Source organism: Hemiscyllium ocellatum, chromosome 1 (genome assembly GCF_020745735.1).
Source record: "Hemiscyllium ocellatum isolate sHemOce1 chromosome 1, sHemOce1.pat.X.cur, whole genome shotgun sequence".
Lineage (NCBI taxonomy): Eukaryota > Metazoa > Chordata > Chondrichthyes > Orectolobiformes > Hemiscylliidae > Hemiscyllium > Hemiscyllium ocellatum.
Genome location: NC_083401.1, coordinates 158,582,650 through 158,610,561, shown reverse-complemented (window position 1 = coordinate 158,610,561; position 27,912 = coordinate 158,582,650). Strand labels below are relative to the sequence as shown.

At 38.0% G+C, this 27,912-nt stretch overlaps 2 protein-coding genes across 5 annotated transcripts in view; one reads left to right on the top strand and one right to left on the bottom strand.

Annotated features, from left to right (window-relative positions):
- The window catches only part of otud4 (OTU deubiquitinase 4), a 100,775-nt gene extending 80,043 nt beyond the window's left edge, over window positions 1-20,732 (top strand). The window contains exons 13-18 of the mRNA XM_060832916.1: window positions 942-1,140; window positions 6,050-6,197; window positions 10,448-10,604; window positions 11,891-12,115; window positions 15,253-15,293; window positions 16,585-20,732. Coding sequence (XP_060688899.1) covers window positions 942-1,140; window positions 6,050-6,197; window positions 10,448-10,604; window positions 11,891-12,115; window positions 15,253-15,293; window positions 16,585-18,189 — 2,375 coding nt within the window. The 3' untranslated portion in view covers window positions 18,190-20,732. The remainder of the gene's footprint in view (window positions 1-941; window positions 1,141-6,049; window positions 6,198-10,447; window positions 10,605-11,890; window positions 12,116-15,252; window positions 15,294-16,584) is intronic.
- A 6,155-nt stretch (window positions 20,733-26,887) lies between these two features.
- The window catches only part of abce1 (ATP-binding cassette, sub-family E (OABP), member 1), a 65,015-nt gene continuing 63,990 nt past the window's right edge, over window positions 26,888-27,912 (bottom strand). For all 4 annotated transcript variants that reach the window (XM_060827057.1, XM_060827048.1, XM_060827041.1 and 1 more), the window contains one exon: window positions 26,888-27,400. In XM_060827057.1, coding sequence (XP_060683040.1) covers window positions 27,353-27,400 — 48 coding nt within the window. In that variant the 3' untranslated portion in view covers window positions 26,888-27,352. The remainder of the gene's footprint in view (window positions 27,401-27,912) is intronic.

Genomic DNA, 27,912 nt, shown 5'->3' with positions numbered 1-27,912 from the left:
GGCAAAGGTGTAGGATTATAAAGTTCTCAAACTACATTTCAAAATTATTGAATATGAATAGCATATTGATTGCTGATGGACGTTATGCAGGATCCTTCAATGAGTGATAAAACTTATGAACTGATTGCTTTCAGTTTTGTGAGTATCCACAGAAACTGAATCCTCCCAATCTAGTTTGTCTGGTACCCTTTTAAACTATAAGACACCTGGCCTCTTGTATCTATTTCCATCTTTAAAGTTAAACCATGAGATTAAAGTTTTATGCATCTGGTTTCCAAATCATACCTAAAAAGTAGAATTGTCCACCAAATCCTTAGCCTTGTCTCTCAATCTTTACTCCACAGAAGAAAAAGCTCTGGTATCTTTCACCTCAGCTGTAAATCTTTAATTCACAGAAAAAGGGGACTCCCTTCCAATTGCCAGCCTTAAACTTAACAAGAAGACTAAAAGGGTGACATCTTCTCTAACCAGACTCTTAATACTTTAGTCCTGTTCACAGGTGGTGTACTGTCAGATGCTCAGGGAAAAGCATAACTTCTTATGTATTGTCCTCCTTTTGGCTGCACAATGAAAAACAAAACAATGTCATACCTCTCTGGACATTGCAGCTGTGTTCCTTACACTGCCTCAAAGTTCTCACATCTTTCAGTTATGAAGATAAAAGTACTTTCAAAGTTCTTCCCACAGGTTTATTGATAACCATAGCTCTGATAACTAAAGGTTTCTTTGTCCTTTTATTTCCCTTTGTCATCTCTTGCAACATTTTACACCTGAAGTGAATTGACCATTTTACAGGCTTTTCAGTCTGGGCTACAGGTATTACCTAGAACACCAAGTGTACCAAGAAGATGTTTTGTTGGTAGGTGATACTGTTGTGCCATGCTATCATACACTCAGCCCAAAATACTGTACATAAAAGAATTGTGTATTTCACTTGACAGAAGCTGACTTCAAGGGAGTGAAGAATTCAAGTAGTTTTGTAAATAAACCAAATCGATTACAGTCAAGCCTCCCGCCACGTCTGCAGCAAACAATGGGTGCCAGGCAGCAGTGCTCCACACAGCAGTCCCCAGGTCAACAACCCAAAAAATCATCAGCTGAGTATGTCGGACGAGACGAAGACTTTCCCAAACTCTCAAAGTGAGTATTGGGGAATCTCCTGTTTCGCTAGTTGCTTGGGTTTCACTATACATAACAAGGAGCTTTAGTGGGAGTAGTGCATTTGATACAGTCTGAATGGATCTTAGCGAGACTTTTGATATGGTCCCATGTGCAGATTAATCATGAAAAGTTGGACCTTGGGATCCAAGGCAAAGTGGTATTCTGGATTTAAAATTAGCTCAAAGGTGGGAAGCAAATGTAATGATTGATGAACATTTTGTGATGTGAACTCTGTTTCCATTCAGGCTATACACCAGTATGAGGACTCTTGCTTTTTGTGATGAGTGTCAGTGTTTTGAACTTGAATGTAATAGGGCATGATCAGCAAGTTTAAATTCAATATAAACGTTTAATGTGGTTGATGATGAAAAAGGAACTTGCACACTGCAAGATATCAATGGACGAGGCATGTGGTTGTAACAATGGCATTGAGATTTGGTCTGAAAAAGCCAAGTAATATGGAAGCCAAAAAGGAATAGACAATGTATGGTATAATGCTGAGAAGTGCAGAGTAACAGAGGGACCTTAGAGAATATATGCTTAAGTCCTTGAACATGGCTGGACAATGGATAAGTTTGTTAATCTAACATGCAGAATGCTTGCCTTTATTGGGTGAGACTAAAATTTGGGTGGTTATGTTGGAACTTTATAAATGACAAGTTAGGCTACATCAGTACAAATGCAAGTAGACTGATATGTAGTTTCTGATGTGTAACATTCACTGTTACAAGGAATTGTATAGTTCTAACATGTTATAGGAAAGATTATGTTTGCACTGGACAAGATAAATAGGGAACGTATGAGAACGTTATCTGGATGGGAGAATTTGAGGAAAGATTGGAGAAGCTAGAATTGTTTCTTAGAAGAGAGAAGGCTGTGAGGGGATAAAATCTACTTTAAGTGCGTAAAATTGAGGGATCTGGATTGATTGGTTAGGAAGGCTGTATTTATCTTGGTTGAGTTGATAACAAGGAGCATAGATTTAAGAGGATTCAAGGGAAAATACCCAGAAAATCTGGAAAAGATGGAATTAGGTTGGATAAGTTGTCATCTGGTATGGTATGACCACCATCCTGTAAATATGATCCATTGGGATTGTGAAAACACATTGGTCTGGTCATTTGACTTATTTCACATTTCCCCCTCTCATTAGTTTGTTAGTGCAGAACTTGAGTAGTGCTGAAAAATGACACGTTTTTTGAAGCTTTACATTTTGCTTTCATTTGGACAATATGCAATAAATGTCAGCGTAAATAAAACACATCTTTTTACACTGAAAGTGGATAAGGCACTTTGAGGAAAATACTGACTGGTTGGAAAGCAGACTCCTGGGTAGAGATGTTGCTATGAAGAATACACCAGTTATTTGTTAATTGACAATAAACCGATGAGCCTTGTTTAAATTTAAACCAAACAGTTTGACTCTGATTAATTAAGGCATTGCTGAAAAATGTGTTGCTGGAAAAGCGCAGCAATTCAGGCAGCATCAAAGGAGCAGGAGAATCGACGTTTCGGGCATAAGCCCTTCTTCAGGAATGAGGAGGGTGCGCCAAGCAGGCGGGCAGAGGAGATGACCTGGGAGGTGCAGTGAGAGAGGGACTCACTGAGATCATTGTAGAGGGAGGAGGAGAGCTTCTTCAAGGAAGGCATCCTTGCAAGAGGATTCACAGTAGGTTAAAATTAACTAGGAGAAAGTGAGGACTGCAGATGCTGAAGACTAGGAGAATTAAAGCATTGCCTTGAAAAATAAGTTTGAGAATGGCAGTGACCTATTTTGTTGAGTTTAAACAGGCACAATGTATATATGTGCCCTTTTGGTGTGCAAAGAGTGTATAAAAATATATTAAACCAGAAAGGTTTCAAATCTTCGAGTGTGTGCATATGTGGCACATTGTGAGTGTGACTGATTATTTAAATTCTTAGTGTAATTGAATTATATAGAAAATGCTGTCCAATGATGGAATCACGTCAGTGTATAGTGGACAGTGGTTTGGGCTTTGTAAGCACATACTGTTTGGGTACAGTTATTACTTCTGCTTGTTGCAAACAACTTGAAAGTATATGCGATGGTGAGATGCTGTTTCGTATTGATTTTAAGCATCAGCAAGATGAGTGGTATTTATTATGATCAGCATGCTGCCATTAAGCCAAAACAACAGTCTGCCAATCGCACAAATGAGTAAATGCAGTGGATGAAATTTGGGGCCAGTAGTAATGTTAAGCTGTGTAGACCGTATGTCTTCATCACAGGCGGATTGACCAAACCGCGTATCCCTGAGCAGGTCACCCTGCTTCCCAAATGACCGTGGTTCTGCTTCAGCCTCTGCATGAGCTGTTTTGTTTTTGACGTGCACTGCAACTCCTGGATTTCAGCATAAATAGCCTCCCAAAATGCTGCAGTGCTGTTGTAGCCTTTAATAAGACCATAAAAAATAGGAACAGGAGGAGGCCATCTGACCCATTGAGCCTTCTCGGCCATTCAGTAAGATCATGGGTGATCTTTTCGTGGACCCAGCTCCATGTATGTACCCGCTCACCATAACCCTTAATTCCTTTACTGTTCAAAACTCTTATCTGTCTTTGCCTTAAAAATATTTGGTGAGGTAACCTCAACTGTTCTAATTGGCAGAAAATTCTACAGATTCATAATCATTTGGCTGAAGAAGTTGCTAATGAACTCAGTCCTAAATCTGTTCCACCTTATTTTGAGGCTATGCCCCACTAGTTCTAGTTTCACCTGCCAGTGGAAGCAATCTCCCTGTTTCCATCCTATCTATTCCTTTCATATATTTTATATATTTCTGTAAGTTTCTTTAATAGTTGTGAATTTTGTGGCATTCTCCACTACTGGAGCCAAAGGATCCAAAGTAGTTTGCGGGAAAATACCAGAAGAAAATTACTATAAAAGCTACCAGGTTGTTTTAAAACTTAAATTTTTCACCAGTATCCTTCAGGAGGGAAGGAAAACTGCTACCTGGTCAAGCCAGCGCATTACTAGTTCAATAAAGTTAGCCTCTTAATTGACTACTCAGCTGCATTGTGGAAATGCTATGTCCAAGTGACTGCAGCAGACTATCAACACTGTAACAAATGAATTAGGAATAGTCTGTAATTACAATCTCACCTGTGTCTCCTAAATCCTGAAAATAAAGACAACTAAGATGAGCTTGGACATTCTCAATGTAATTTGCAATGGACGCCACTCTCTAGTAGAAAATTAGCTGTATATATTCAAACTCAGTTCTTCCTGTTTCTCATTCAGATGTACACAAGTACAGTTTGGTTTAATCTGCAGTGCAGGGCTGGAGTAGGCAAAGTACAGCTGTAGTGTGTCAGATGTTAACTTCGAAGATGTGGAGAATGGATTTCTCATTGATCTTATTTATTTACTTTTTGAATAATTTGGCATATGCTCTGTTCATGCATTACAAATTACTCATGGTCAGTTTTTAGAAATTATGATCCTCAAGTCCATTTGCAGTTCCTCCACTATTTAATACATTGCATAGAAGGCTTAAAGAGCCATGATGTGGAATTTCATACCCATCCGAGCACAGCTCCTGATTATTAATGAGATTCCAATTTGCAGTCAATGGTGGAGCAGCGATGCTTGAAGTGAAGTGCGAGCAATCTAATGTGATGGTCACAAAGCAATTTCCAGCACTCCAAACAAAGAATCAGTGTGGTCTTACTGTTGGGACCATAGACTTTGCTTTCCTTCTCTTTGTCTCCCCCAATATTTTAACCAATGAAGTGCCTGGGAGGGGTTGTGATGAACATGCTATAGTGTACAATTTAGTTTGTAGATGTAATATTTATCTTAAGTCCATGCTAGCTCCTTGTAGAGTAGTCCTGTCAGTCTCATTCTTTCACTCTATCTGTGAAATCCTGCAAGTTTATTTCTTCCCCATCCCTATCCAATTTCCTTTTGAAATTTTGCATTGTTTTCTATTTCCACTAGCCTGATGCCAGCAAGTTTCAGTTAATTGCGTCTCCGTGTAACAAAAAAAAAGTTCTGTACCTCTTGTGCAAAACTTCGAATCTGTGTCTTTCAGTTCTTGCATCATCAGCTGAGAAAGCAAGTAAGGACTTGCATTTATATCAGGATTTTTAAGACTCTTTGAAATCTCAGAGCTCCATGATCTATTAAGTACATCGAGAAGCATAGTCACTGCTTAATGCAGAAAATGCAATATCCAACTTGCTCACACCATTAGATTAGATTAGATTACTTACAGTGTGGAAACAGGCCCTTCGGCCCAACAAGTCCACACCGACCCGCCGAAGCACAACCCACCAATTCCCCTATATTTACCCCTTTTACCTAACACTATGGCCAACTTAGCATGGCCAATCCACCTGACCTGCACATCTTTGGACTGTGGGAGGAAACCGGAGCACCCGGAGGAAACCCACGCAGACACGGGGAGAACGTGCAAACTCCACACAGTCAGTCGCCTGAGTCGGGAAATGAACCCGGGTCTCTAGCGCTGTGAGGCAGCAGTGCTAACCACTGTGCCACCGTGCCGCCCAAATGTTCTCACATAAGGAGAAAGTTGAAGCCAATTAGCTTTTTTAAAATTCACCCTTTTTGAAATGTCTCTAGAATCTGAAACGTCAAAGATTAGACTGTCAAGCTGCCAGTCTAATTTGTGAGCTCTCCCTGGGTGTGTGTTCAGCTGGAACTTATTTAAGTGAAGGATTGTTGTGCTCATCTGTCTACTGAGAGTTCATTGTATTTTGTTTGTGCTATGATCCACTGTCCCCTAAAGTGTGTTCTCTCCCTGCTGCAGGGCAATTTTCTTGATCCATTTTTTCCAGAACACAAGAACAAAATTAAGTCCAACTATATTAAGACAAATTATTTGTTTAACTCTCTGATTTGTAGAAAGCATGATCGAGACTTGGAATCAAACTACACAAATTCAGAATGTCAACACCTTGCTCCTTCAGTGAAGGTGGAACCAGAAGCTAATGAGGCTCAAACCCCTGACAAAATGCATCAGAGAGCTGAGCAATCCTTTCCTGCACTGCATGTGAGTACGTTGTGTACATTTTATTTAGTTTTGTGTTACTGGTATTTCAGTGTCTGTGGGTCTTAAATGTACTTGATGAGACTTAATACACTTGATGAGAAAACTGCATAATGACAGATTCCAACCTCCCAAGATTCTACCTGGAGATTGGTGTGTGCTCTTTAATTTGATAATTTTTTTAAGGGAACAAAGCAATGTCATTATACCATTAAAATGTTACATTGAGGAAAATATATCGGTTATCAATAACCAAACAGTATAACTGCATAAAACCAGTTTCTAACTATAGAGAATAGGAAGAGTTTAATGATGTGTTGGAGGGATTTGGGGGTCAGAGAATGCAGAGCAGGATAAAGGGACAAAACATATTTGGGATTAGAAGACTAAGGAGAAGTACATCAAGACTATAAAACATGGACGTGTTTCTGTAATGGAGCAACATTTGGAAAGAGTGTAATTTTTCAAAGAAGGTTGCATAAAATGAGTCCTGATGAAAGAAGATTGATAAACACCAGACTCATTGTGACATGATTTTGTCCTGCAGTCCTATTCCAACATTTTTTTTCAAAGATGCTTGATAAATGATGTAGTTATTAATTAAGCTAAGTAACTTTGAGTGAAGTACAGTTATGTGCTAATTGTAATTTCTTTTTTCTGATCATGGTGGCAGTAGATTGCTGAAACATGTAAGAGTCCATAAGATTAACTAAGCTTATTAATAATGTCACTGTTCTTCAAAGATACTATTTATATTATGAAATATTTTAGCCCTCCTTGACCAAATTCACCCTGCATGGAGTACAATACAGGTAAGCAGTTCGGAGGTTAATCTTGTCTAAGCAAGATACCGCCCTCCTACTCGACTACTGGACAGATCTTTAGAACTAATCATCCTCCAAAACATTTTTAACATTGGATTGGCATCAAGGAATGACCAGTGTGTATGTGAGCAACACATGACCTGTTAGAGGTCCAAGTAGACACTCTTTCACTGATCTCCAGCACTTAGTAGGAAGAGTAGTAGAGGCATAATGTAACCATACTTTTCATATATTGTCAGAGTGTCCTAAGAGATCCTAAAGCTCTTAATGCTGCTGTTTTGCTTTACTTAATTTTTAACAGCGGAAGAATCTATATCCTATAGTCATATTATAGCCCAAACTTAAAACATGTTGTATTTGAGAGAGAGTGCTTCAGAAAGAACAATGACACTTTTCAATGATGTTGAGCATTGGATTATTATTGCCTCAGTTCTTACCATCTTAGAAATGGAGAAAATGCAACATTAGGCGATAGCATTCAAATTAATATTTGAATTTAATAAAGCATAGGGTTACGTTGAGTATGAAAGGGTCCAGTCAAGCAGCTGAACAAAGGATGGAATTGGAATGGGGACTATATTATAACATGTTTGAAGAGGTGTTGGATAAGCATTTGCTGGCTGGGGGGGTTTGGTTAGTTCAGTTGACTAGAGATCGATGCAGAATTGCATCAATGGCATATGTTCAGTCCCTCTACTTTCTCCTTGCCTTGCTGTACAGAGTCGTGTTTCTGAAGCTATATATAGCTAATTGTCTCTTGCAAATCAAGAGAGATTTTATGCAGACTTTGTATAATTACTTGTTACCTATTGGCAGGGAGAGAGTTCCATAGAATCTTTACAGTGCTGAAGTGGGCCATTCGGCCCATCAAGTACACACCAATCCTCTGAACAGCATCCTACCCAGACAAACCCCCACCAGCGCCCCTTTATCCTATCCCTCTAACCATGAATTTCCCTTGGCTAATCCACCTAACCTGCACATTCCTGGACACTGGGAAATTTAGCATGGCCAAAGGCTAAATGGGTTGATACCAATAACTGAACCCCAGGCCAAAATGAATAATAGGTATTAAGAGGAGCCAGATAAGTGTGAATACACAAATAGTAGAAAATCACTAATGGTTATGAAGGAATTTGCAGTTGACATGGCTTTTGAGAACCAATTCATGAGCTGCATGACATGAGAGCATGGGGATTTGGAGACTGCAGGACTTGATTTCAGCAAGAATTAGGTTACATCAGTTTGGCGATTTGAAGGTTGGGGAGGTTTACAGTAGGAAGACTGGGCAGTGAGCATTAGTGAAGTTTAGCTTAAAAATTGAGGGGTTTCACTGGGGCTTCAGTGGCAGGGTCAGGCATTGTTGCATAGCTGGGGAAAGTGGAGTTGGTACAGACCAGGTGTGGAAGAAGACTTTCGTGACACTATATATTGTTTCATAAGATCCCATTGCTTGAGGTGTCGTCGATGTGTACCACAGTTCTTGTTTAGGTTCAAACTGTATCTGAAGACTCAAACATGTGACCTAAGGTGACACACCAGTGCAGTACAAAAGGAATGCTACACTGTCAGAGATAGTTCATCAATATTCAATCCTCCGACAAAAGCATGGAAGCAATCTTCAATCTGAAATCTTATTTTTTTTTAGAAATAACTATTTTAGAATTCTCAATGAATTTGTAATTCAATGAGAAATAAAAGCAAAATCCTTCCTAAATCCTCTCCAGTGGCAAAAACAGGAAGGCAGATTACTATTCGAATGATGGCAGTTTAGGAAAAGGTCAGGTACGAGACCTGGGTGTCATGGTGGGACAATCACTGAAGGTTGGAATGCTGGTGCAGCAGGCAGTGAGGAAAGCACATTTCATGCTGGTCTTCATAGCGAGATTTGAGTATAGCAATGTTTTGCTGCAATAATACAGGGCCTCGGTGAGGCCACACCTTGAGTATTGAGTGCAGTTTTGGTCTCCTAGTCTGAGGAAGGACATTCTTGTTATTTAGGGAGTCCAACAAAGTTTCACCAGACTGATTCCCGGGATGGCAGGACTGACATGTGAAGGAAGACTGGATCGACTGGCCTTGTACTCTCTGGAATTTAGTAGAATGAGTGGGAATCTCATGGGATTTTATATGTTTCTGATGGGACTGCATAGCTTAATTGTGAGAAGAATGTTCCCAATGTTGAGGAAGTCCAGAACTCGGGGTCACTGTCTAAGAATAAGGGGTAAGCTGTTCAGGACTGAGATGAGAAAGAATTTCTTCACTCAGAGGGTTGTGAACGTGTGGACTTCTTTACCGTAGAAAGATGATGGGGCTGGTTTGCTAGATATATTCAAGAGGGCGCTGGACATGGTCCTTGTGGCTAAAGAGATCAAGGGGCTTGGAGAGAAAGTGGGAGTGGGATGCTGAAATGACACGATCAGCCGTAATTGTTACTGAATAGTGGCGCAGACTCAAAAGATTAAAAGGCCTCTTTCTGCATGTATTTTCTATGTTTAATAGCAATTGATTCATGACCAACTAGAAGTTGATGCTAATACTAGAGTAAAAGAAGAGGCTAACTAACGTTTTCGAGAAGAATCATGAGACTGGGGATTGGCTGAGTTTTAGATAGCAGCAAAAAAAAAATCAAAAACTTGAGAGGATCAGTAAGAGGATCTGAATTTTACCAACCTGCACGAGACAGGAATAAGGAGGATGCCTGGTAAAAATGGTGCAGAAGCACATGAGGCAGGATTCTTGGGTAATCACCACCATCAGCCAACTCTCTGAGGGGAAGCAACCTGGTGGCTGTACGTCAAAAGGAAAGGAATTGGGAAGGCTTGTTACATAATTAAGGAGATCAAGATTTTTAACAGGGAATTGTGATCTTACCAGGGGTTTGCGTGAATCATTCAGGATCAGAGGTTTACCACTTTGAATTGAGGTGTTGATACAGTCAATAGTGTCCGACAATCTGGAACTCACTGCTTGTCAGTGTAGCAGAGGCAGAAACCCCCAACATTTAGGAAGGATTTTCGCACAAACCTTGAATTTAGGAAGGATTTGGATGTGTCGGGAGGTAAGTTGGCAAACCTGCTTGCTCATCCATGCTAGGCTGCCCGATTTGGTGGTTTTGCAGAAGGAGAGGCCAAAGATGGTGGTTGTTCCTCAAAGGTGTTTGCAAGGTGAGAACATTCCACTGGATAGAAGACAAAGGTGACATTCTAAAACACAACATTTTGTCATGTAATCCATTCACCTACTGACAGGAGCTTGAGTTTCTTTCTGAAAATTGTCAGTCTCTACGGGTACCTCAACACAGGTAGAAGTTCAGAAAGTCCCACCAAGATGACAAAAATCATTTTCTGATGCACTCCAACCATGTGTAGTATAATTATCAGATTAAAAATTCTGTATACTAATTTCATTTAAATGCCTGTTTTGAAGGATCCATTGGAGATTCCCGCTTGCCCTACAGCACAAAGAATGGATCCTGTCCTTCAGTCAGATATGAGCTCGTCACATCTTCCTTCATCAACACCATCATTAACTTCACCAGTGCTTTCAGTACATCCATCTGAGTCAGTCACTTGCCAATCAGCAGGTAATATGTTTAATTGGAGATAACTGATATAATTTAAAATATAGTTGCATGTTGCATGGAGTATATAGGTAGTTTCACAGTTATTGTGTGCATTTCTGGAATCCACAGTATAGGAGGGATGTGATTGCACTGGAGAGGTTACAGAGATTATTTATCAGCATGTTTTCTAGGCTGGAGGCTTTTAATTATGAAGAGAGACTAGACAGACTGAGGTGGTTTTCCTAGGAGCAGAGGTGATTGAAATGTATAAAGTAGAGGGATGTGGCCAGGAGGGAACTTTTCCCGTTGGTGGAGGGATTCAGTGACCGGGGCATGGATGAAAGGGAAGGTGCAGAGGGTTTTGAGGAGATGTGAGGAAATCCCCACATCACCGGAGTAACAAGTGGCTTTACAAATGTTCAAAGATAGCATTCATTTTGTTACAAGAAATACTAGCATTTTCAAAAGTTGAATGTACTTGTTATTAATGTGGTCCAGATTTATATATTAAATTTCTTAATCCCTATGAGTATTGTGGAAATCTGGAACTCATTACCTATAAGGGTGGTAGAGGCAGAAATCCTCAACATTGAAGTTAAGTTGGTGAATCTGACTGTGGAGAGTTGTATATGCCAAGGTTTATAGGATATGGAAAATGGGATGAGAATAGTTAGATGATTGCATCTGCGCCAATCTGTAATATTTGTTCCAATGTAAAAATGCTTCATATTACATATTTAACCGTTATTTCACTCAGTTTGTAAGTTACCTATCCTTACAAATTCTACCTCCCCATCTTCTGAATTATACACTTTAAAGTCAAATTACTTGTTCAGAGAAAAGTTCTAGATTTAATTTTGGGAATATTTCAGGTTTACTTCATAGGTTTGTGCACTTAGAAAATTCTAGTGTGATTGCACGTTGGAATTGATTTTTTTTGTGTATTAAGAAATTTAATATATAAATCTGGACCACATTAATAACAATTATATTCAACTTTTGAAAATGCTAGTATTTCTTGTTACAAAATGAATGCTATCTTTGAACATTTGTAAAGTTACTTCGGTGATATTAATAGTGTCAAGGAATGTTTGCTTTCATGATAGCCCCAGAGTTGGGAGTCACATGCTCAGTTATCTAACCATAAACACTTTTAAAACAATGAAGTTGAAGAATTCAGGAATATGATTCACAGCTTCATTGCAATATTATTGTGTGACAGTTTTATTCTTAAGAATATTGAGGACAGCTTCTGTTGTTTGAGTGTTTGACATAGACATTCATTTCATCTTTATCTCCATCTTCAGTGATGTCCAGTCCAACTGTATCACAGCCTCAAGTGACCTCAGCATTTATAACCCCACTTTGTGCACCAATGCGTGGGGCTAATCTCCCACCAATGCCTGCAACTCACATCACAAGCTCTTACGATGATCTGTTATACCCTGGGTTTGCTGTGAATGAAGAGGGAGAGTACCTCACCAGTGCACCTGTGTTTTCATACAACAAAAATGGAGCCGATCTTCCGAATGGTAAATAGCATGATCTTTTCTCAAAAGTATCACGGGTTTTATTTTAATTTGTAAAATTACTGGGAATTCTTCTGTTTACCTGTATTATTCCATGGTCTTGCTGAACATGATTAACAAACACTGGTACTTTGGAATAATCATAGAACAGTCACAAAAATTGCAAAATGCAAGTCATTCATTGTCTGAAGGGAAGATAGCCTGTAGAATGAAATTGTGTGCTGCACTCTCAACGCCTGTGAAACTACATACTCTGTTTTCATTTCAGATTTGCAACATTTAGTATTTTCCTTTAATCTCTATTAGTGGTGATTGTATGCCATTTTATTTTGTCAGTGTACCTATAATTGACCCTTTCCAAATTCATTTAATCTGGGATGTCTTGAGGCAACAAAATTCTGTCTAAATTTTGAACCAGTGTGTCAGAGATAAAATGGCATTGCATTAACTGTTGCACTACTTAGTTAATCAAAAATTGCCTTTTCTATTCAGAAAAACACATTGTAATTTGATTACAGGTCATACAGATAGACCATCCTTTATCTGAAATTCCAAAATCTGATAAACTCAGAAATCCCAAGTTTTTTTCCTGAAGTTTTTTTCTCATGAACAAGGTTGTTTGGTGTGCGACGGCACAACCACTCAACCCACGTCACTCAGGTGTGACAGAGCTACATGGCCCAGCACTGGCTGGAGTTAATTCTGTCTCAGTGCTCATAATAGTCACAGGTGGGTCTGCTGTTTGGTGATTTAAAAAAGAAATTTACTATGAAAATGTCGTTTAACCCTTTGTCCGAAAAATTCCAAAACATGAAAGACAGCTGGTCCTGAGTGATTCAGACAAAGGATTGTCTACTTGTACTTAAATTCAGTTAATCTACTATACCTCATCCTTCTCACTCAGAAGATCAGGGCACAGAAAATAACATACTGTTACAGCCCACCCAATTCTGAAGCCTGTGTATGATATCTCTACCCCATGAGAAACCATATAATCACATAGAATGATATAGAACACAGAACAGTAAACTACATGAACAGACTCTTGGGTCCATCATGTCTGTGCCAACCACGATGCCCTTCTAAACTAATCCATCTGCCTGCACATGGTCCGTATCTCTCTATTCTCTGCCTGTTCATGTATCTGTCGAAATGCCTCTTAAATGTTGCTATTGTATCTACTTCTACTGGCTCCTTTTGGCAGCATGTTCTAGGCATGTACCTGCCCCTCTCATCTCCTTTAAAGTTTCACCCCTTCACCTTAAAACTATACCTCCTATATTTGACAGTTCCACCCTGGGAAAAAGATTCTGACTATCTACCCTATCCATGCCTCTCATGATTTTATATATTTCTATCAGGTTATCTCTCAGCCTGCAATGCTCTCGTGAAAACAATCTAAGTTTGACCAGCTTTTCCTTTATACTTACTACACTCCAACACATCCTGGTAGGCCGATCTTGCACCCTCTCCAAAGCCTCCCCATCCTTCCTACTTCAAACGTGGCCTGACTAAAGTTCTATACAGCTGCAACATGACTTGCCAATTTTTATGCTCCCTGCCCTGACCTTTGAAGGAAAGCATGCTGTATGCCTTCCTTACCACTTTATCCACTTGTGTTGTCACTTTCCGGGAGCTATGCACTTGCACCTCTCAAGACCCCTTTGTATATCAGTGTTCTTACGAGTCCTGTTGTTAACTGTATACTTTCCACTCACAATTGACCTCCTAAGATGCATCACCTCACACTCGTTCAAATTAAGCTCTATCTGCCATTTCTTCACCCAAATTTCCATCTGGTCTGTATCCTGCTGTATCCTTTGATAACTTTCACTATCCAGTACTCCAATAATTTTCATGAGAGATGTCTTTCCCCAAATAAAAACAAGCATTTCGATGAATTACCATCTGTTGCTTATGATGGCAGCCTGTTCCAGTGGTCCACAGTTCACTGTGAACAGACCCACCTCTTATAATTCAGCAAAATCTAGCATACTTCAGCTTAAAATTGTGAATTGTCCTCTCTTGGTCTATTTAATTGGAACAAGCTGTCAACTTGAACATAATTTATTCCGATCATCATTTATACACCAGTTCAGTTGTTCCATGAGCCTTTGTTTGTTTAGGGTGCAGAGTCTCAGCTCTTTGAACCTAAGAATTTTGAACCTTCATAAATGAGGGGTTTTATACTGTTAATAAGTCTCACTGCCCTCCTCTGCATTCTTTTCAAATCTCCGTCTCACCCATTATGAATGAGACCAAGGCTAAAACCTGTACTGTGGCCTGACCAACAATTTATGCAGGGAGAAAATGGTCAAGTTTGTTTTCTGATCAATTGTCCGGTAAATAAACCTCGATGCTCTATTTGCTATTGATTTACAATTTCACCTTTTGCAGCTTTAAACCTGAAGGTCTATTTCCCCGTCTTTTTTAATTGATGTTCAAAATATAGTAGAAATAAATATTTGCCTTTAAGATATATTAAGAGAAACTGTGTTCTGCACTTTTAAAACTGACTAAAATTACTTTTTAAAAATAAAATCAAACTGTTTATTTACAAGAAGTTATATTATGTGGATCAGATATTGCTCTTTCTCAACTATGGTGAAAAATCCCTTTTGTATTCTCACCTGATAGTCAAAACTTGGTTTTACTGTTGCAAAACTGGCAATTTAAAATAATTTTGTTTTGCTAAGTTGTAATTATAACAGGATTTGCACATTTGTTTAAAGAATTTGCCATGGTTGGGAGATGTACATTGGTATGGAGAGGTGGAACATTCTTCTGTATTCCATGCAGGAGTCAAGTTGTGAAACAAGCAGTCTAGGCATAGGTTTTCTCTGCACAGATGCTGCCTAGCCTGTTGAATACTTCCATTATTTTCTGTTTTTAGTTTATTTGAAATTTATGTTTTTGATCACTAAAGTGATACACAACACCAGGTTTGAAAATAGCCAGTTCCATAATTGCTTCCTTAACACTGTCTTAAATGTATTTTGTGAACTTGCTCTCTGATCTTCATACACATTAGGCACATTGATAAATGTAGTTTGAAGTCTTTCAGGATTATTGCACTTGTGGCAACTGTAGGAATAATAATGATTTCTACTTTGTTTTCTTGCCTTTTTTTCTTCAAATAGATAAAAGCATTTTACGTTTTTTCTACAATCTTGGTGTTAAGGTAGGCGATTTTTCTTGCCTTTTGAATAGCTGATCATGTCAGAGTATGAAAAAATTATTAACAACAGAAAGCTTGTCTGCTGCATTGCTTTACATTGCACATGGTCTTTGGTGAGAAACTTAATTACTGATCAATTGATTTCCTTAAAACTACATTCTACTATTAGATATCATGATGAGCATTTTGACACACTTTCATTTAAAAGCATAGATTACACTTATTGCTATTGTTGCTGTTTTGATATCAAGATTTGGCATAGATTTGTTAGACCAAAGGGTCTGTTTCTGTTGTATGACTCATCGAGATTGTCTTGAGTTCATGAATATGGTCTAGTCCACTGATTCCAAGCAGTCCTGGAGAAGCTTTTCTGCTGCCTCTGACCAGCATTGTTTTACTTTCTGTTTCAGCTTCTGATTGTAAGCTGAGAGGAGGAAAACAGCTTTATGGTCTGATTACCAGGATGAATAGAGAGCAAACGTTCCCCTTGATCAGTCACAAGAGGGCATAGTTTTAACATAAAGGGGTGGGAGACTGAGGCAATTTAGGAAAAATCTTTTTCACTCAGCAAGTGGTGGGAATCTGCAATGTGCTGCCTGGAAGGTAGTGGAAGTTGGAAACCTTTATAATCTTTTTAAAAAAAAACTTGAGTACTTCAGGTATTGTAACCTTCAAGGATATGGGACGAGTGCAGGAAATTGGGATTAATGCACTTATAGTGGTGATAATGTTGGTGTAGAGTCAATGGGCTGAAGGGACTTAGCTATGCTGTATGAATCTTATGATCTAATTGAATGGCAGATTGGACCTAAGGGGCTGGGTGGTCTTCTTCACTTCCTGTTTTGTATGATGCTTCAGTGTTTGGGGCATTTCCCATTATGGTTAGGAATTTCCTCATCTGGCAAATGCTATTTTGTGCCGAGGAGGTAGTGTGCAATCTTTGAGTGGAACAGCAGCAGTTATCATCAGGCAAGGGGTGGAACTGGGATGTGTGCGAACAGGCGTAAAGTGACCGACACGATGGAGGTCTGCATGTTAACAGGAGAAAGTGAGGACTGCAGATGCTGGAGATCAGAGTCAAGAGTGTGGTGCTAGAAAAACACAGCAGGTCAGGCATCATCTGAGGAGCAGGAGAATCGACATTTCGGGCACAAGCCCAGCTTACTGATGAAGGGCTTTCGTCTGCACATTAATAGTCTGGGAATTGCTGTATTTGAAGCCAGTGATTTATTACTTTGCATATAAATGATTTGTGCATTTTTATGATTGAAGTTCAATTTCTTTTTCCTTTCAGGCTTACAGTTTACCATTGTGGCCACCGTATTCATATCTATATCCACTGAACCAAGCTTATTTGAAAAGTTGTGGGATCTATCCAAGGAGCCCTGCACCAATATTTCACCCAAATCCTTGGTTCCATGCGACTGCTGGAGTAATGCAGAATGAGAATGTTATGAGTCCACCTCATCTATCCAGCCCTGCAGAGGCCAATGCTCCTGATCATTCAGTACAGAGAGATATCAGTGATATTCACAGCCATTCACCATTGCCACAAGCTGCTCCATTACTTTTGCCGCACAAAAGCAAACCAGTGCTAGACACACCAATCCCCGAGCGGTCACCTCAAAACCTTAATCCCTCGTTTCCACGGTACTTTCCTAATTTGATAGCAGATGGAACCCAACATTCTGGCTGGAGGCCACCTGTACCACAGGCATTATTTAACCAGCAAGCACAAATGCACGCTTTCAGTTTTCACCCAATGTATATGGCTCTGCCAAGTCATGTATTTCCATTGCAGGTAAATAATGGTCAGAAGGTTGGCGCACCAGATCTGGGTGAACCAATGTCAGACAACACACAGAGACATGAAATGGAAGAGATGGGGAGACAGACAAAATTATTGACCACTGCTGAAGACGACAGGCTGACTAGGAGTCAGCCTGTCATTTTTGAAGGTTCTCGATTATTGGTAAAAGCTGGTGGTGGGAATGGTGATACATATCCCTTGGTTGAGGAACAATCAGTCTCTAGCCCTGGTGAAGGACGTGCAAAGCAACACTCAGCCCTTAAAAGGGATAAAGAATCAGTATTGGTAGAAAAGCTAAATCCAGCACCTGACAGTGGGTTTTCTGGTGTGGATACACAATCTTTTGAGGCTCACAAAGTTGCAGGAGCTGATGCAAATGAATTAGAAGTTGCTAGTCAACATCCTGAGGCGAAATCCAGAAGTGATTTAACTTTGCAGTGCACTGTCGCACATGATGCAGAAGTCACCCTCTTGGATCACACCTCCGAGAATAATTACAAAATGCCTGCCATGTTAAATAATAACAAACCGGTGCAGTCTTACAGTCAGACTCTGGGAAAGGAAAGACATTATGTAAAGGAAGATAGTTCCTCAGAAAGGACCGTGTACAGACGTTCTCCTTATGTTCGCAAGAAGGGCGAGAAAGAAATGAGCAGGAAAAAATGGCAAGGGAAAACGTGGGCATCAAAAACTACATGTTGCCTACCCGATAGCCATGTTAACAATAGGGATACAGCAGATAGCATTAAAAATGAGAGCAAGTCACCAACTAAAGCTGGCAGTGTTCAGGGTGTAAACAGTGTTGCACAGAATTCTGAAATACACATAGATCTTGGTACTGACAGGCATGAAAGCAAAAATGAAAATAAACAAGAAAAAGTGAAAAACCAAAAGTTTTCTATGCGCCAAAATAGACTGGATGAAGAAACTGGTCTTGGCATCAGGAGAAATCATGATGTAAAGGAATTTCAGAATCGGATGGATGTGGAAAGTGTCAGTGGAATGTCATTTGAAGGAAAGCATAGTAGTTTTAAAAAACAGAGACATAGAGCAGGTGGGAAGTCTAATCCTGCTGTTAGAAAATACTAACTGAGTAAACTTTTGGAAAGCATTGACAGAGAAACAGAACCATTACATTTAAACTGATCTTACAGCTATTTTTGAAAGAATTTAAACACTTTTGTTTTACAGATTTGTTAGAACCTCTTCTGTTTGAAATAGCATCCTCGCTTGTAACCTTGCAAATAACAAGTCGTCTTAATGTATATGCTCAAATGCATTTTTGAAAGCTCCCATGGAATACTTCTACCATATGTCAGATGATGTGGTTCTAGATCGTATTAACCCTTTACACGGGAGGGTGGGGGACCTTGCTGGTGCTTTGTCAGTTATTTTAAACGTTACTAAAAAAGAATGTTGGAAAATCTCAGCAAGTCTGGCAGCATCTGTAAGGAGAGTAAAGAGCTGACGTTTCGAGTCTGACCCCTTGTCATTTTAAACGTTACCACTGGTGACTGAACCACTCTCCAGCGGGATCAGTTTGACACTTTTTTTCCTCCTCTATCAACCCCTTCCTCTCATAATTTTGGAAAACTGTGTTAGGTCTCCCCATATTGGAAGCAGATTAATAGTGGGCTCCCTCAAGAATTGATTATTGATGCCTCAGTTATTCGCTATTTATTAATTACTTAGATTCCTTGAGAGGGTCATAGATACAAATTTACCATCGACAGAGATTGTAGACACATTAATTACATAAGTGAATTAAATGTGGCCAGTGGATTACATCCCATTTCAGTGTAAGATCATCTATTGTAGTCCATAAAGTAGATCAGAATAATATTTAAATGGTATAAAGTTAGGTCCAAGGTTATTGAGGGAGTCTGTGTACATGGATCACTATGTAAGGGATAAAACAAATCAAAGTGACTAATGGAATGTTATAGTACGAGAATATGAAGGGGATAAATTTTCCTATAGCTGCACAAACACCTACTTACACATTTGGAGAGTGTGGATAGGAGTTTGGAGCAGTGGTAGGCAATACGGTACCAAATCTGCGCTCTCATTTGATCCACAAGGCCTTAACTAATCAGATTGTGGCCTCAACTCTACTTTCCAATTCAAGCCCTTTGATCCCTTTATTAGTCAATAATCTATCTGGCTCAGTTAAAGTTATTCAATGCTATGTCTCTTTGGGGAGAACTCCACACACTTTACCTTCTGAGAAACAATCTCCATCTTATGTGCAAGGGGTCTTGGTTTTGAACGGTGCTCCCTAATTTTAGTCTCTCCCATATGGAGTAACATCCTTTCAGAATCTACCTTGTCAAATCCCCTCATGAACTTGCATTTCAATAAGATCACACATATTCTTTTGAACTTTAATTTCTTTTGAGGCCTAATTTCTTTGTATTGCTGAAAATCAGAGAGTGAACCTTCTCTGCACTACTTGTAATGCGTGATTTCTTAAATAGGGATAGCAAAACCAAGCTCGAGATGTGGTCTTAATGGCCAATATGATTGTAGCAAACTTCCCCATTTAAACATTCCTTCCCCCTTGCAATAAACTACAAAATTCCATTTGTCTTCCTAGTCATTTGCTATACTTCCTTACTAACTTTGTAAATCATATACCAGGGCACTCAAATCCCTCTATACTGTATTGCTGCTATCTCTCTCCATTTAAACGGTGTACTGTTTTCCTTCTTGCCAAAATGGGCAAGTTCACATTTTCCCACATTATATTCCATCTGCTAAATTTTCTGCACACTCATTTATCCTTTCAGTATCCCTCTACAAAGTCCCTGCATCTTTCTCGTTAGTCATCAGCAAATTTAGCAACCATACATTGGATCACTTCATCCAAGTCAATGAAATAGATTTTAAGTAGTTTTGATAATGACCAAAACTCATCCCTGTGGTATTCCACTGATTGTATTTAGCTAACCTAAAAATGACCTATTTATTTCTGCTTTCTTTTTCCTATTGGCTAATCAATCCTCTATATCCATCTTAATAAGCTCTTTTTTGTAAAGTATGTTTTGGAAAGTCAGGTATGTCCCATCTGCTGGTTTCCTTAATGCACATACTGTTAGGTCTTTAAGGAACTGTAATAAATATGTCAAACACTATTTCCCTTGCATAAAACCATGTTAACTCTGCCTGATTGTGAGTTAAGATTTTCTAAGTAGTTTATCAGAATGATCTTAATCGATCGTAGTATTTTCCCTGAGATAGATGTTAAGCTAAGTGGCCTGTAGATCTGTTTTTCTTTATTATCCCTCCTTTCTCAAATAGGAATTCCGTTCTTTTTTTTTTCCCTGAGCTGATGGAACCTTATCAGAACTAAGGGAATTTGGAAAACTAAAACCACGCATCTACTCCTTGCCCTGTTGAGTGTAATTGTTTTAAGTTTCTCCTTGCCTTTTTTCCCTGGCATGTTATTTTTGTCTTTTACACTGAAGACAGATGCAAATAGTTGTCGTTTCCTTACTTCCCATGATTTACAGTCTGGACAACAACTCACTTAGTTACTCTTTTCCATTTTTTAGAACAATACCTGTAGCAACTCTCCGTATCGGTTTGTACATTTCTGTCTAGCTTTGTTCTTATGTGTCTCCATTATTTATGTTTGCTGATTTTTTTCTTATTCATCTAATCGTGTGACCTGACAGCAAACTTTGTGAAATTTACACTTTCTTTGTGTAGTACTTTTATTTTTAACTGTAGTCACAAATGCTAACTATCTTCTCCATGTTTTCTCAAGGAAAGTATTTTTGCTCAGCGCTGTGAACTATCTTCCACTTAATACCGAATTCACTTTAACCAGCAGTGTCCTCATACTCTTAGAATTAAGTTTAAAACACTAATCTTAGTTTTCTCTCCCTCAAACTGAATGATGTTATGATCACTGCTACCTGTGGACCCCTTTTATTAAGGGATCATTAAGTAATCGTGCCTCATTGCACTTTACTTTGTCTGCTGTTTGGTTCTGAATGTGCTGCTCTAAGATACCAATCCCTAAAATCCTCTGTGACCTCATCTCACAAGCTATGTTTGCCAATGACATTCATTTAATCTATATCCAAATTAAAATCATCCATGATTATCCCTGCATCTTTCTCACAAACAACATTCCTTGTAAGCTGCATTCCTATGCAGTTGTTCCTGTGGTCTACATGTCGATCAATGTACAGACACAGTTCCAAGCACAGACTTCTAGATTTTGGAGTTATCACGCAATAACATAAGAGGTCTGAGCAGGAAAAGAAATGAGGATTTGGGGCTTATTAATGTTTCCTGTACACCCCATATTAAATGACTTTGTTTAAATGAGGATATAAAATAACAACAGAGTCTACATCTTAATCTTTAGAACTAAGGCCATCTTTCACTAATATACTAATGTTGTCATCTTTAATTAACTGAGGTAGGCTGTACTTTTTTTGAGCCTCCTATCCTCTGAAATGTCTTGGAGCCTTGAATTTTCAGATCTTGGGTGGTCATATTGCAGTCAGTTCTCTGCGATATGACATATTTCAATTTGAACTGACCATTGGTTTTCTCCTTGTCTTACCTCTTTATTATATTTTGTACAATTCTTCTGTTTCTCTTTGTGCTGCCCAGTTTTCAACTGCATTCTGTATCTGACATCTGTCCTAAATCTCTGTCCAGTTTTTATTTTACTCTTATTTTTGTCATCTAGATGCCCCATCTTTTCCCCCTTACTGGCTGCAGTAATCTATCCTGAAAGCCTTGTGTTAATGCTCTTTTTCTAGCTTTTGTTTGTTACCAGCCCAATATGTAAATTTTAGTAACTGATATTAATATTGTTAGAGAGTTCTCAAGAAGGATATATACGTGAGGCACAAAACTCAACAGGCTGACTTTGGAGTACAGATGCACTTTTATCTGAGATCAAAAGACTTACCATGATGATAGGCCTCTTTCTTTCTTTCTTTTCCCAATAATGACTCCAACAGTTCTATTGTGAGGAAAGAAACTGATACATGTGATAAACTGAGGCTGTCATTTTTGTTGTTTGTCGAGTATTTATTTCTTAAGTTTTGAAGGGCAGCGTCTTCTTTAAAACTTTAGATCAAAGAAATGCGCATAAGGTGAAAGAACAAGACAAAATAAAATCCCTGGCCACAGTTCTGTCACCTTAAGAGGAATCCTTAACTTTATTAAGTTGTGTCAAGTGTCTGATGTTGAAAAATAAAGTGGTATATTGTTTAGGACCTGTGTACTGAATAGTTGAACTTAAAAGTATTTTCACATTGTTTCAAACAGTTAAGAGATGTTGCAGAAACTCAGCAGGTCTGGCAGCATCTGTGGAGAGAGAAGCTGAGTTAACATTTCAAGTCCAATATATTTGTTCTTAAATTTTGAAGTAATCCTATTGGATTCAAAGCATGTTTCTCTTCACAGATGCTGCTGGACTTGCTGTGTTTCTCCACATTTTGTCTGTTTCAGATTCCCAGCATCTACAGTATTTTGCTTTAATTCACATTGTTTGGCTTTTTATGGTTACTGTACTTTGCATGTTACTTAGTTCCAGATAATTTCAAAATTCTGGTCCTGATATGCTAATTTTATATTGTACATATATTGGATAGGCTGAAACTCAATAGCCTGTTTGATTTCCATTAAACTGTTGATATAAACAGTGAGAGGGGTAATGGTTTGAGAGATTTAGGGTTTAATTGTGACCACTGATCAGTTAAAATCTGGACTTAAGTTTATTATTGGTAATAGCTTTTAAATTTGTCCAGACAAAACTCAAATGTCATATGATTAACAAACAGGTTTTTAGCACAATAACAAAATTCTCCTTTCAAGTGAATACGGAGTACCTAACATGTGAAAGAAGAAATTATAGGACATTGTCATTTAAAAGAGATTTGCACTATATATTGCGGTTCGTGAATTTTATATTGCTCACACTTTTGAATCCAAGGTCTTATTTTGAATACTCTCCTCTCCTATTGCAACTGTCCTGATTTCTCACTTTAAAAACATTCACTTATGTTTCCTTTGCAACAATCAGTGGAGATTTGTGGTAACAGTTGTAAAACAACTATAAGATTCTCAAGTGTTAACTTTTGTTTAGTGTCTACCACTTTTGTCAAGTCCTACTATGTGCCTTTGCATTGGGCTGCCTAGACCTACCTCAGATAACTTGGTACTGTTTAGTTTATGCCTTTTCTCTGCTTTAATATTTACATTGAATGTTGTATATTTCTGATTAATGCCCACAAAATTTGTTGACATATTTATTTTAAAATCACTGGCATAATCTTAACAGTCCATGGGAGTGCTTCTATGCTGCAGTATTTCAATCAGATTTGAATATCTACTCCCTTTTGTAGCAGTTACTTCATTACTTTGGTTATATTTTGTGTATAAAGCTTAAACAAATGAGGAAAGAATGAAAATATCTAATTTTTAAAAATATAGTCTAATTATTTGAATGAAGTTCAATCTCTCAGAACTCCTGGCTTACCTTAGTCTTTGCTTCTTTTGGTATGTTGTCACAAGGAACTTTGTTTGATGCTGGTGTATTGATCTCTGCTCAGAGATCTAAAGGCGTTAGAAACAGATTGTGTACACAGTAGTGTAATGGGTGAAAAAGAATCAACTGATCAAAGCAGCTGGACAATGATTCAAAATGGTAGGTCCAACACTGAACTTGGAAGACAGTACTATGGTATTTAATTGTACACTTGATCATTTAATATACAGCATGGAGCACCCACTATGATTTCTTGTAAAACACTTGTTGGCTCTCAAGCTTTTGCAATAAAATATTTTGTATGGTATTAAGTGGTCAGTGCGGTGAATATTCCATCACAGCTCTGACTTGAATGTTGTAGTTGATAATGGGGAAAAGTTCGAGTTCAAAAGAGTTGAGTGATTTATCACTGATTTTTCTGTGCTGTTCTTGTAACCACTGGATCCATGTCACTGGTACCAGTAAAGGCCTGGGCAAGAAAGTTGCACTTTATCAGCTAAAACATTAACTTGCTAATATATATTTGGCAAATAGTAAAAATTAATTTTTAAATTCAAAATATTGTAAAGCAAACTTTGTCCATATTTTGTCCAGAGATGGGCCTTTTTTGGTTTCTTTTGGCAAATTTTTAAAAGTTTGACTGTAGCTTTTCACTATCCTGTGTACCTTGTGAACTTTTCTCAGATATACTGTGCAATATAACCAAAGACATTTATGGCACAAAGAGGCCATTTGGATCAATTATAACTGTTCCAACTTTACTGTGCTCTTTCATAGCCATGCATTATCTTCTGGTAGAGGTTGCAATGCCTTTGAACTGAAAGCTATTACATTCCTGGAGTGAATGTCTCAACTGACCTATTCTAAATATCAACTTTATATTCTATTTTACAAAAAGTTTCCTTTTTGTGTACAGAAATGAAAACAAACCCTTTACTATTAACAACTTGTAATTCAAGTAGAAAAGAAGTCAGGTCAGACACCATCTGTAGAATGATTAAATAAAATATTCATGATTGAACAACCAAAGTTATTTCTACTCCTCCCTTTTCATTAGCATTAACTGTCTATCATCAGAATTATCAACTTGAAATATCAACTTTCTACAGATACCATCTAGCTAGTTGTTTGCTAGTATCCACAGTATTTTGCTTTTGTAATTAAGTCGTATCTCTAAAACATCCCAAGAGACGTCAGGGTAATTTGTCATGTGACTGTGGGATATTAGAGCAGGCAACCAGGTACTTGATCAGTGATAAATCTTGCAGATCATCTTTGAAGAGGGAAGAAAGGTCGAAGTTAGGGAAGAAATTTCAGAACTTGAGGCATTGCAGTTGAAGGGACAACTTTCAGTGGTTGAATGATAAATCCGTGATCAAGCAGACAGAATGCAGGCACACTTATATCTTTGAAGGTTGTTGGACAGGAGATTAGAAATAGGGACAATTTCAAATCAAGGGATTTAAAAATAAAGATGAGAATTTCAAAACAACCGTATTGCTTAACTGGATGTCAGTATAACCTTGGCACATTCAAATGCATCAGTGTAACCAGTTTACAAAGAGTGTTGTAACCTTTTTATTGAAAAATGATTTGAAGTTAAATTGCTAATTGTTACATATTTTGACAGGGATTATACATTGCACTGGCACTTGTTAACATCAGGAAACCATTCACAATGTAATCATATGAGACAATGGTGATGTTTTAATTATGGTTATGCAATAAGACTATTACTGGAATGTCCAAATCAGGTGTTAAATCATTTCTCATGTTTTAATGGGAGGATTGTGTCTACATATTTTTTTCCCTGTTATCAACAAAAACACTGTTTGTTGCTCATATTAGCCAAGTTACTTAAGATCTATATTCATTTATATTGGATTGTTTATTTACTTATGAGAATGTGTTAATTGCAATGTGCTGATCTTCGTAGAGTATGTTTTAGTGTGTAATGCATTAAGGGATGCAATATAATCTGAACTAGACTGGACTGTTTTATTTTGTTGTAAACTTTAGCTGTTTTGTATCTTTTCTATTTTTCAGTGTGTAGTTCACATTGGTTGTGGAAATATGCTTCATTATTTTGTATTTTTATCTTAAGTACTTGTGAACAAAACATTAAACTGGTGCCTTGCATAGTGAATTTAAAGTGTGTGTCCTAGATTATGATACTCATTGCCCTTTAAGATAGTAAACAAGAGCAAAGAAGAGGTAAAAAGGATTTGATATAAACACAAAGCAGTTGGACAGGAATGTACCATTAATTGACCATCACTTTGGAAATGCTTGTTAGTGTTTTAACACCCTTCACTATTGATACTTTCTACCTTCACAAGTCAACTGTCGATTTAGGAATAGGGTTTTTACTATTCTTTTCCCCCCAAGACCACCTGAGTTTGCTGTGGCTGTAGGGTCCACTGGTGGCTGGATGGCAGAAAGGAGTCCTGAATCTCAGGGTAGTGATGGTACCAGCCTTTAAACTGCTCAAAGATAACACATGTAAAGGAAGAGTGGTTACTGCCCGGAATATAGGCATTCATATTTGCATGTTACACACCATCTGCATACTGAACAAGTAAATCCCATGGTTCCTTTACCTGTCCCTATTTACATGTAGGGCCTCTTTCATTTTTATGCAATCTGTGGCTTTCTACACCCTGAATGTAATATTGATTGATTAAACAATCACTGGTAAGAATTTAAACCAGCAACAGTGACCTGGATGGTCACTTGTAGCTTTGGCTTTGCCCCACAAACAGGCAGTGGCACAGCTTAATGACCAATAGGCTCAAGTGCAAATTGTACACATCTGGAATGGATGTAAATGCATTGCTTAAAAACCTGTTTTGGGAGAAGAATTTAAGAACTTCCTTTCCTTCTCTGGAGTGTAGTTTGGGTCTATATCAGTTGCAGTGCAAGGTTGTCTGCAATTATAGAATATTACTTTGTCTATAACTGACCTTCAGCAACAACTGCAGTAAGTAACAGACTTCAAGAACCCAACACAATATCCTTCACCTTGGCAACAGACAGGAATTACTGAATCCCCATACTATCAAAACACCTCCCTTCTACCTTTGGATAGATGTCAAATACTCAGGTAGCTTAAAATAGGGTTTCCTTAAACAAAATCAAATCCAAAAAGACAGCAAAAAGAAAACCTTTCTCTTTTAATTGTACTCCACACGTAGTTTTTCCATTGTGTAATGGTGCTTTTCATCTTTTGCACTTTACAGCCCCGCAAAAAAACAAAAGCGGATACCAGCCTTTATTTGATATGATTTAATATAGGCAGTAGGACACTGTTTGCAAATAAAAGATTACTCATCAAAATGCAATTATTGTCAAAAGAAACAGATGTAAAAATAAAGCAGAATTGATGTTTCCACTTTTTGTTTTGTTAAATATACCATAACCCCTCTGGTCACCTTTTACAGAACATGGTTGTTTTTGACCAATTCAATGAATTTCTACTTTGTCTGCCTGAAACTGGCATTTTTTCATCACAGCCATGAATAAATAAGTGTAGATGTGATAAAACCACAATTTCCAGAGCATACACCAATTATCTAGAAATATAAAGTAGGGGAACATGAACATTTTCAAAATTAAGAACTGCTCTGTAGTTGTTGATTGAACAGTAAAAGATGTCTGTCAGTTTTTGTTCTGAATGTCATATTCAATACAAGAAACAATGTGGATCCACAAGTTTGGCTCTGAAAAAATGAAAGTTTAATCATCCAAGAAAAAGTAGTTTCCGCTTTTCTTCTGCTCCACATCCTATTAAAAGATAAGGAGAGAAGTCATAGGTAAAAAAAGCTTTGAAATATCCGTTTTCTCAAACTATTAAACTCAAAAGGAGAATTAAAATAGCTTCAGCAGCACTTAAGAGAAGCCCATTAGTTGATCACCTCCCACTGTTACACTTGCCAACGTGGAAGGAAGAGCTTAGTGAATGCATATTACCCCAAACAAGTCTATAAATATACGGTGTGGAACTTCAGGTATGATCCTATTTTCAACATTTAGTGGTGCAGTGTGTTATACGCTATAATACTAGTGCTGATTTAAACTCTTAATGATATTTTCGTACAGCATGGTCAGGAAAATCTCCTTGTTTATTTCTAATTATTAGCTTTTTCACTTCAGGTATCTTCCGCAAATTTTAAACAGAAATGCATTCCGAAAAGCTTTAAAGCCAATTCTTATTTAAGTGGTACAAGGGAGCTTGAATAAACACATTGTATTTATCAATACTAAGTCATGTGAAATGTTCTTTGTATTTTATATTA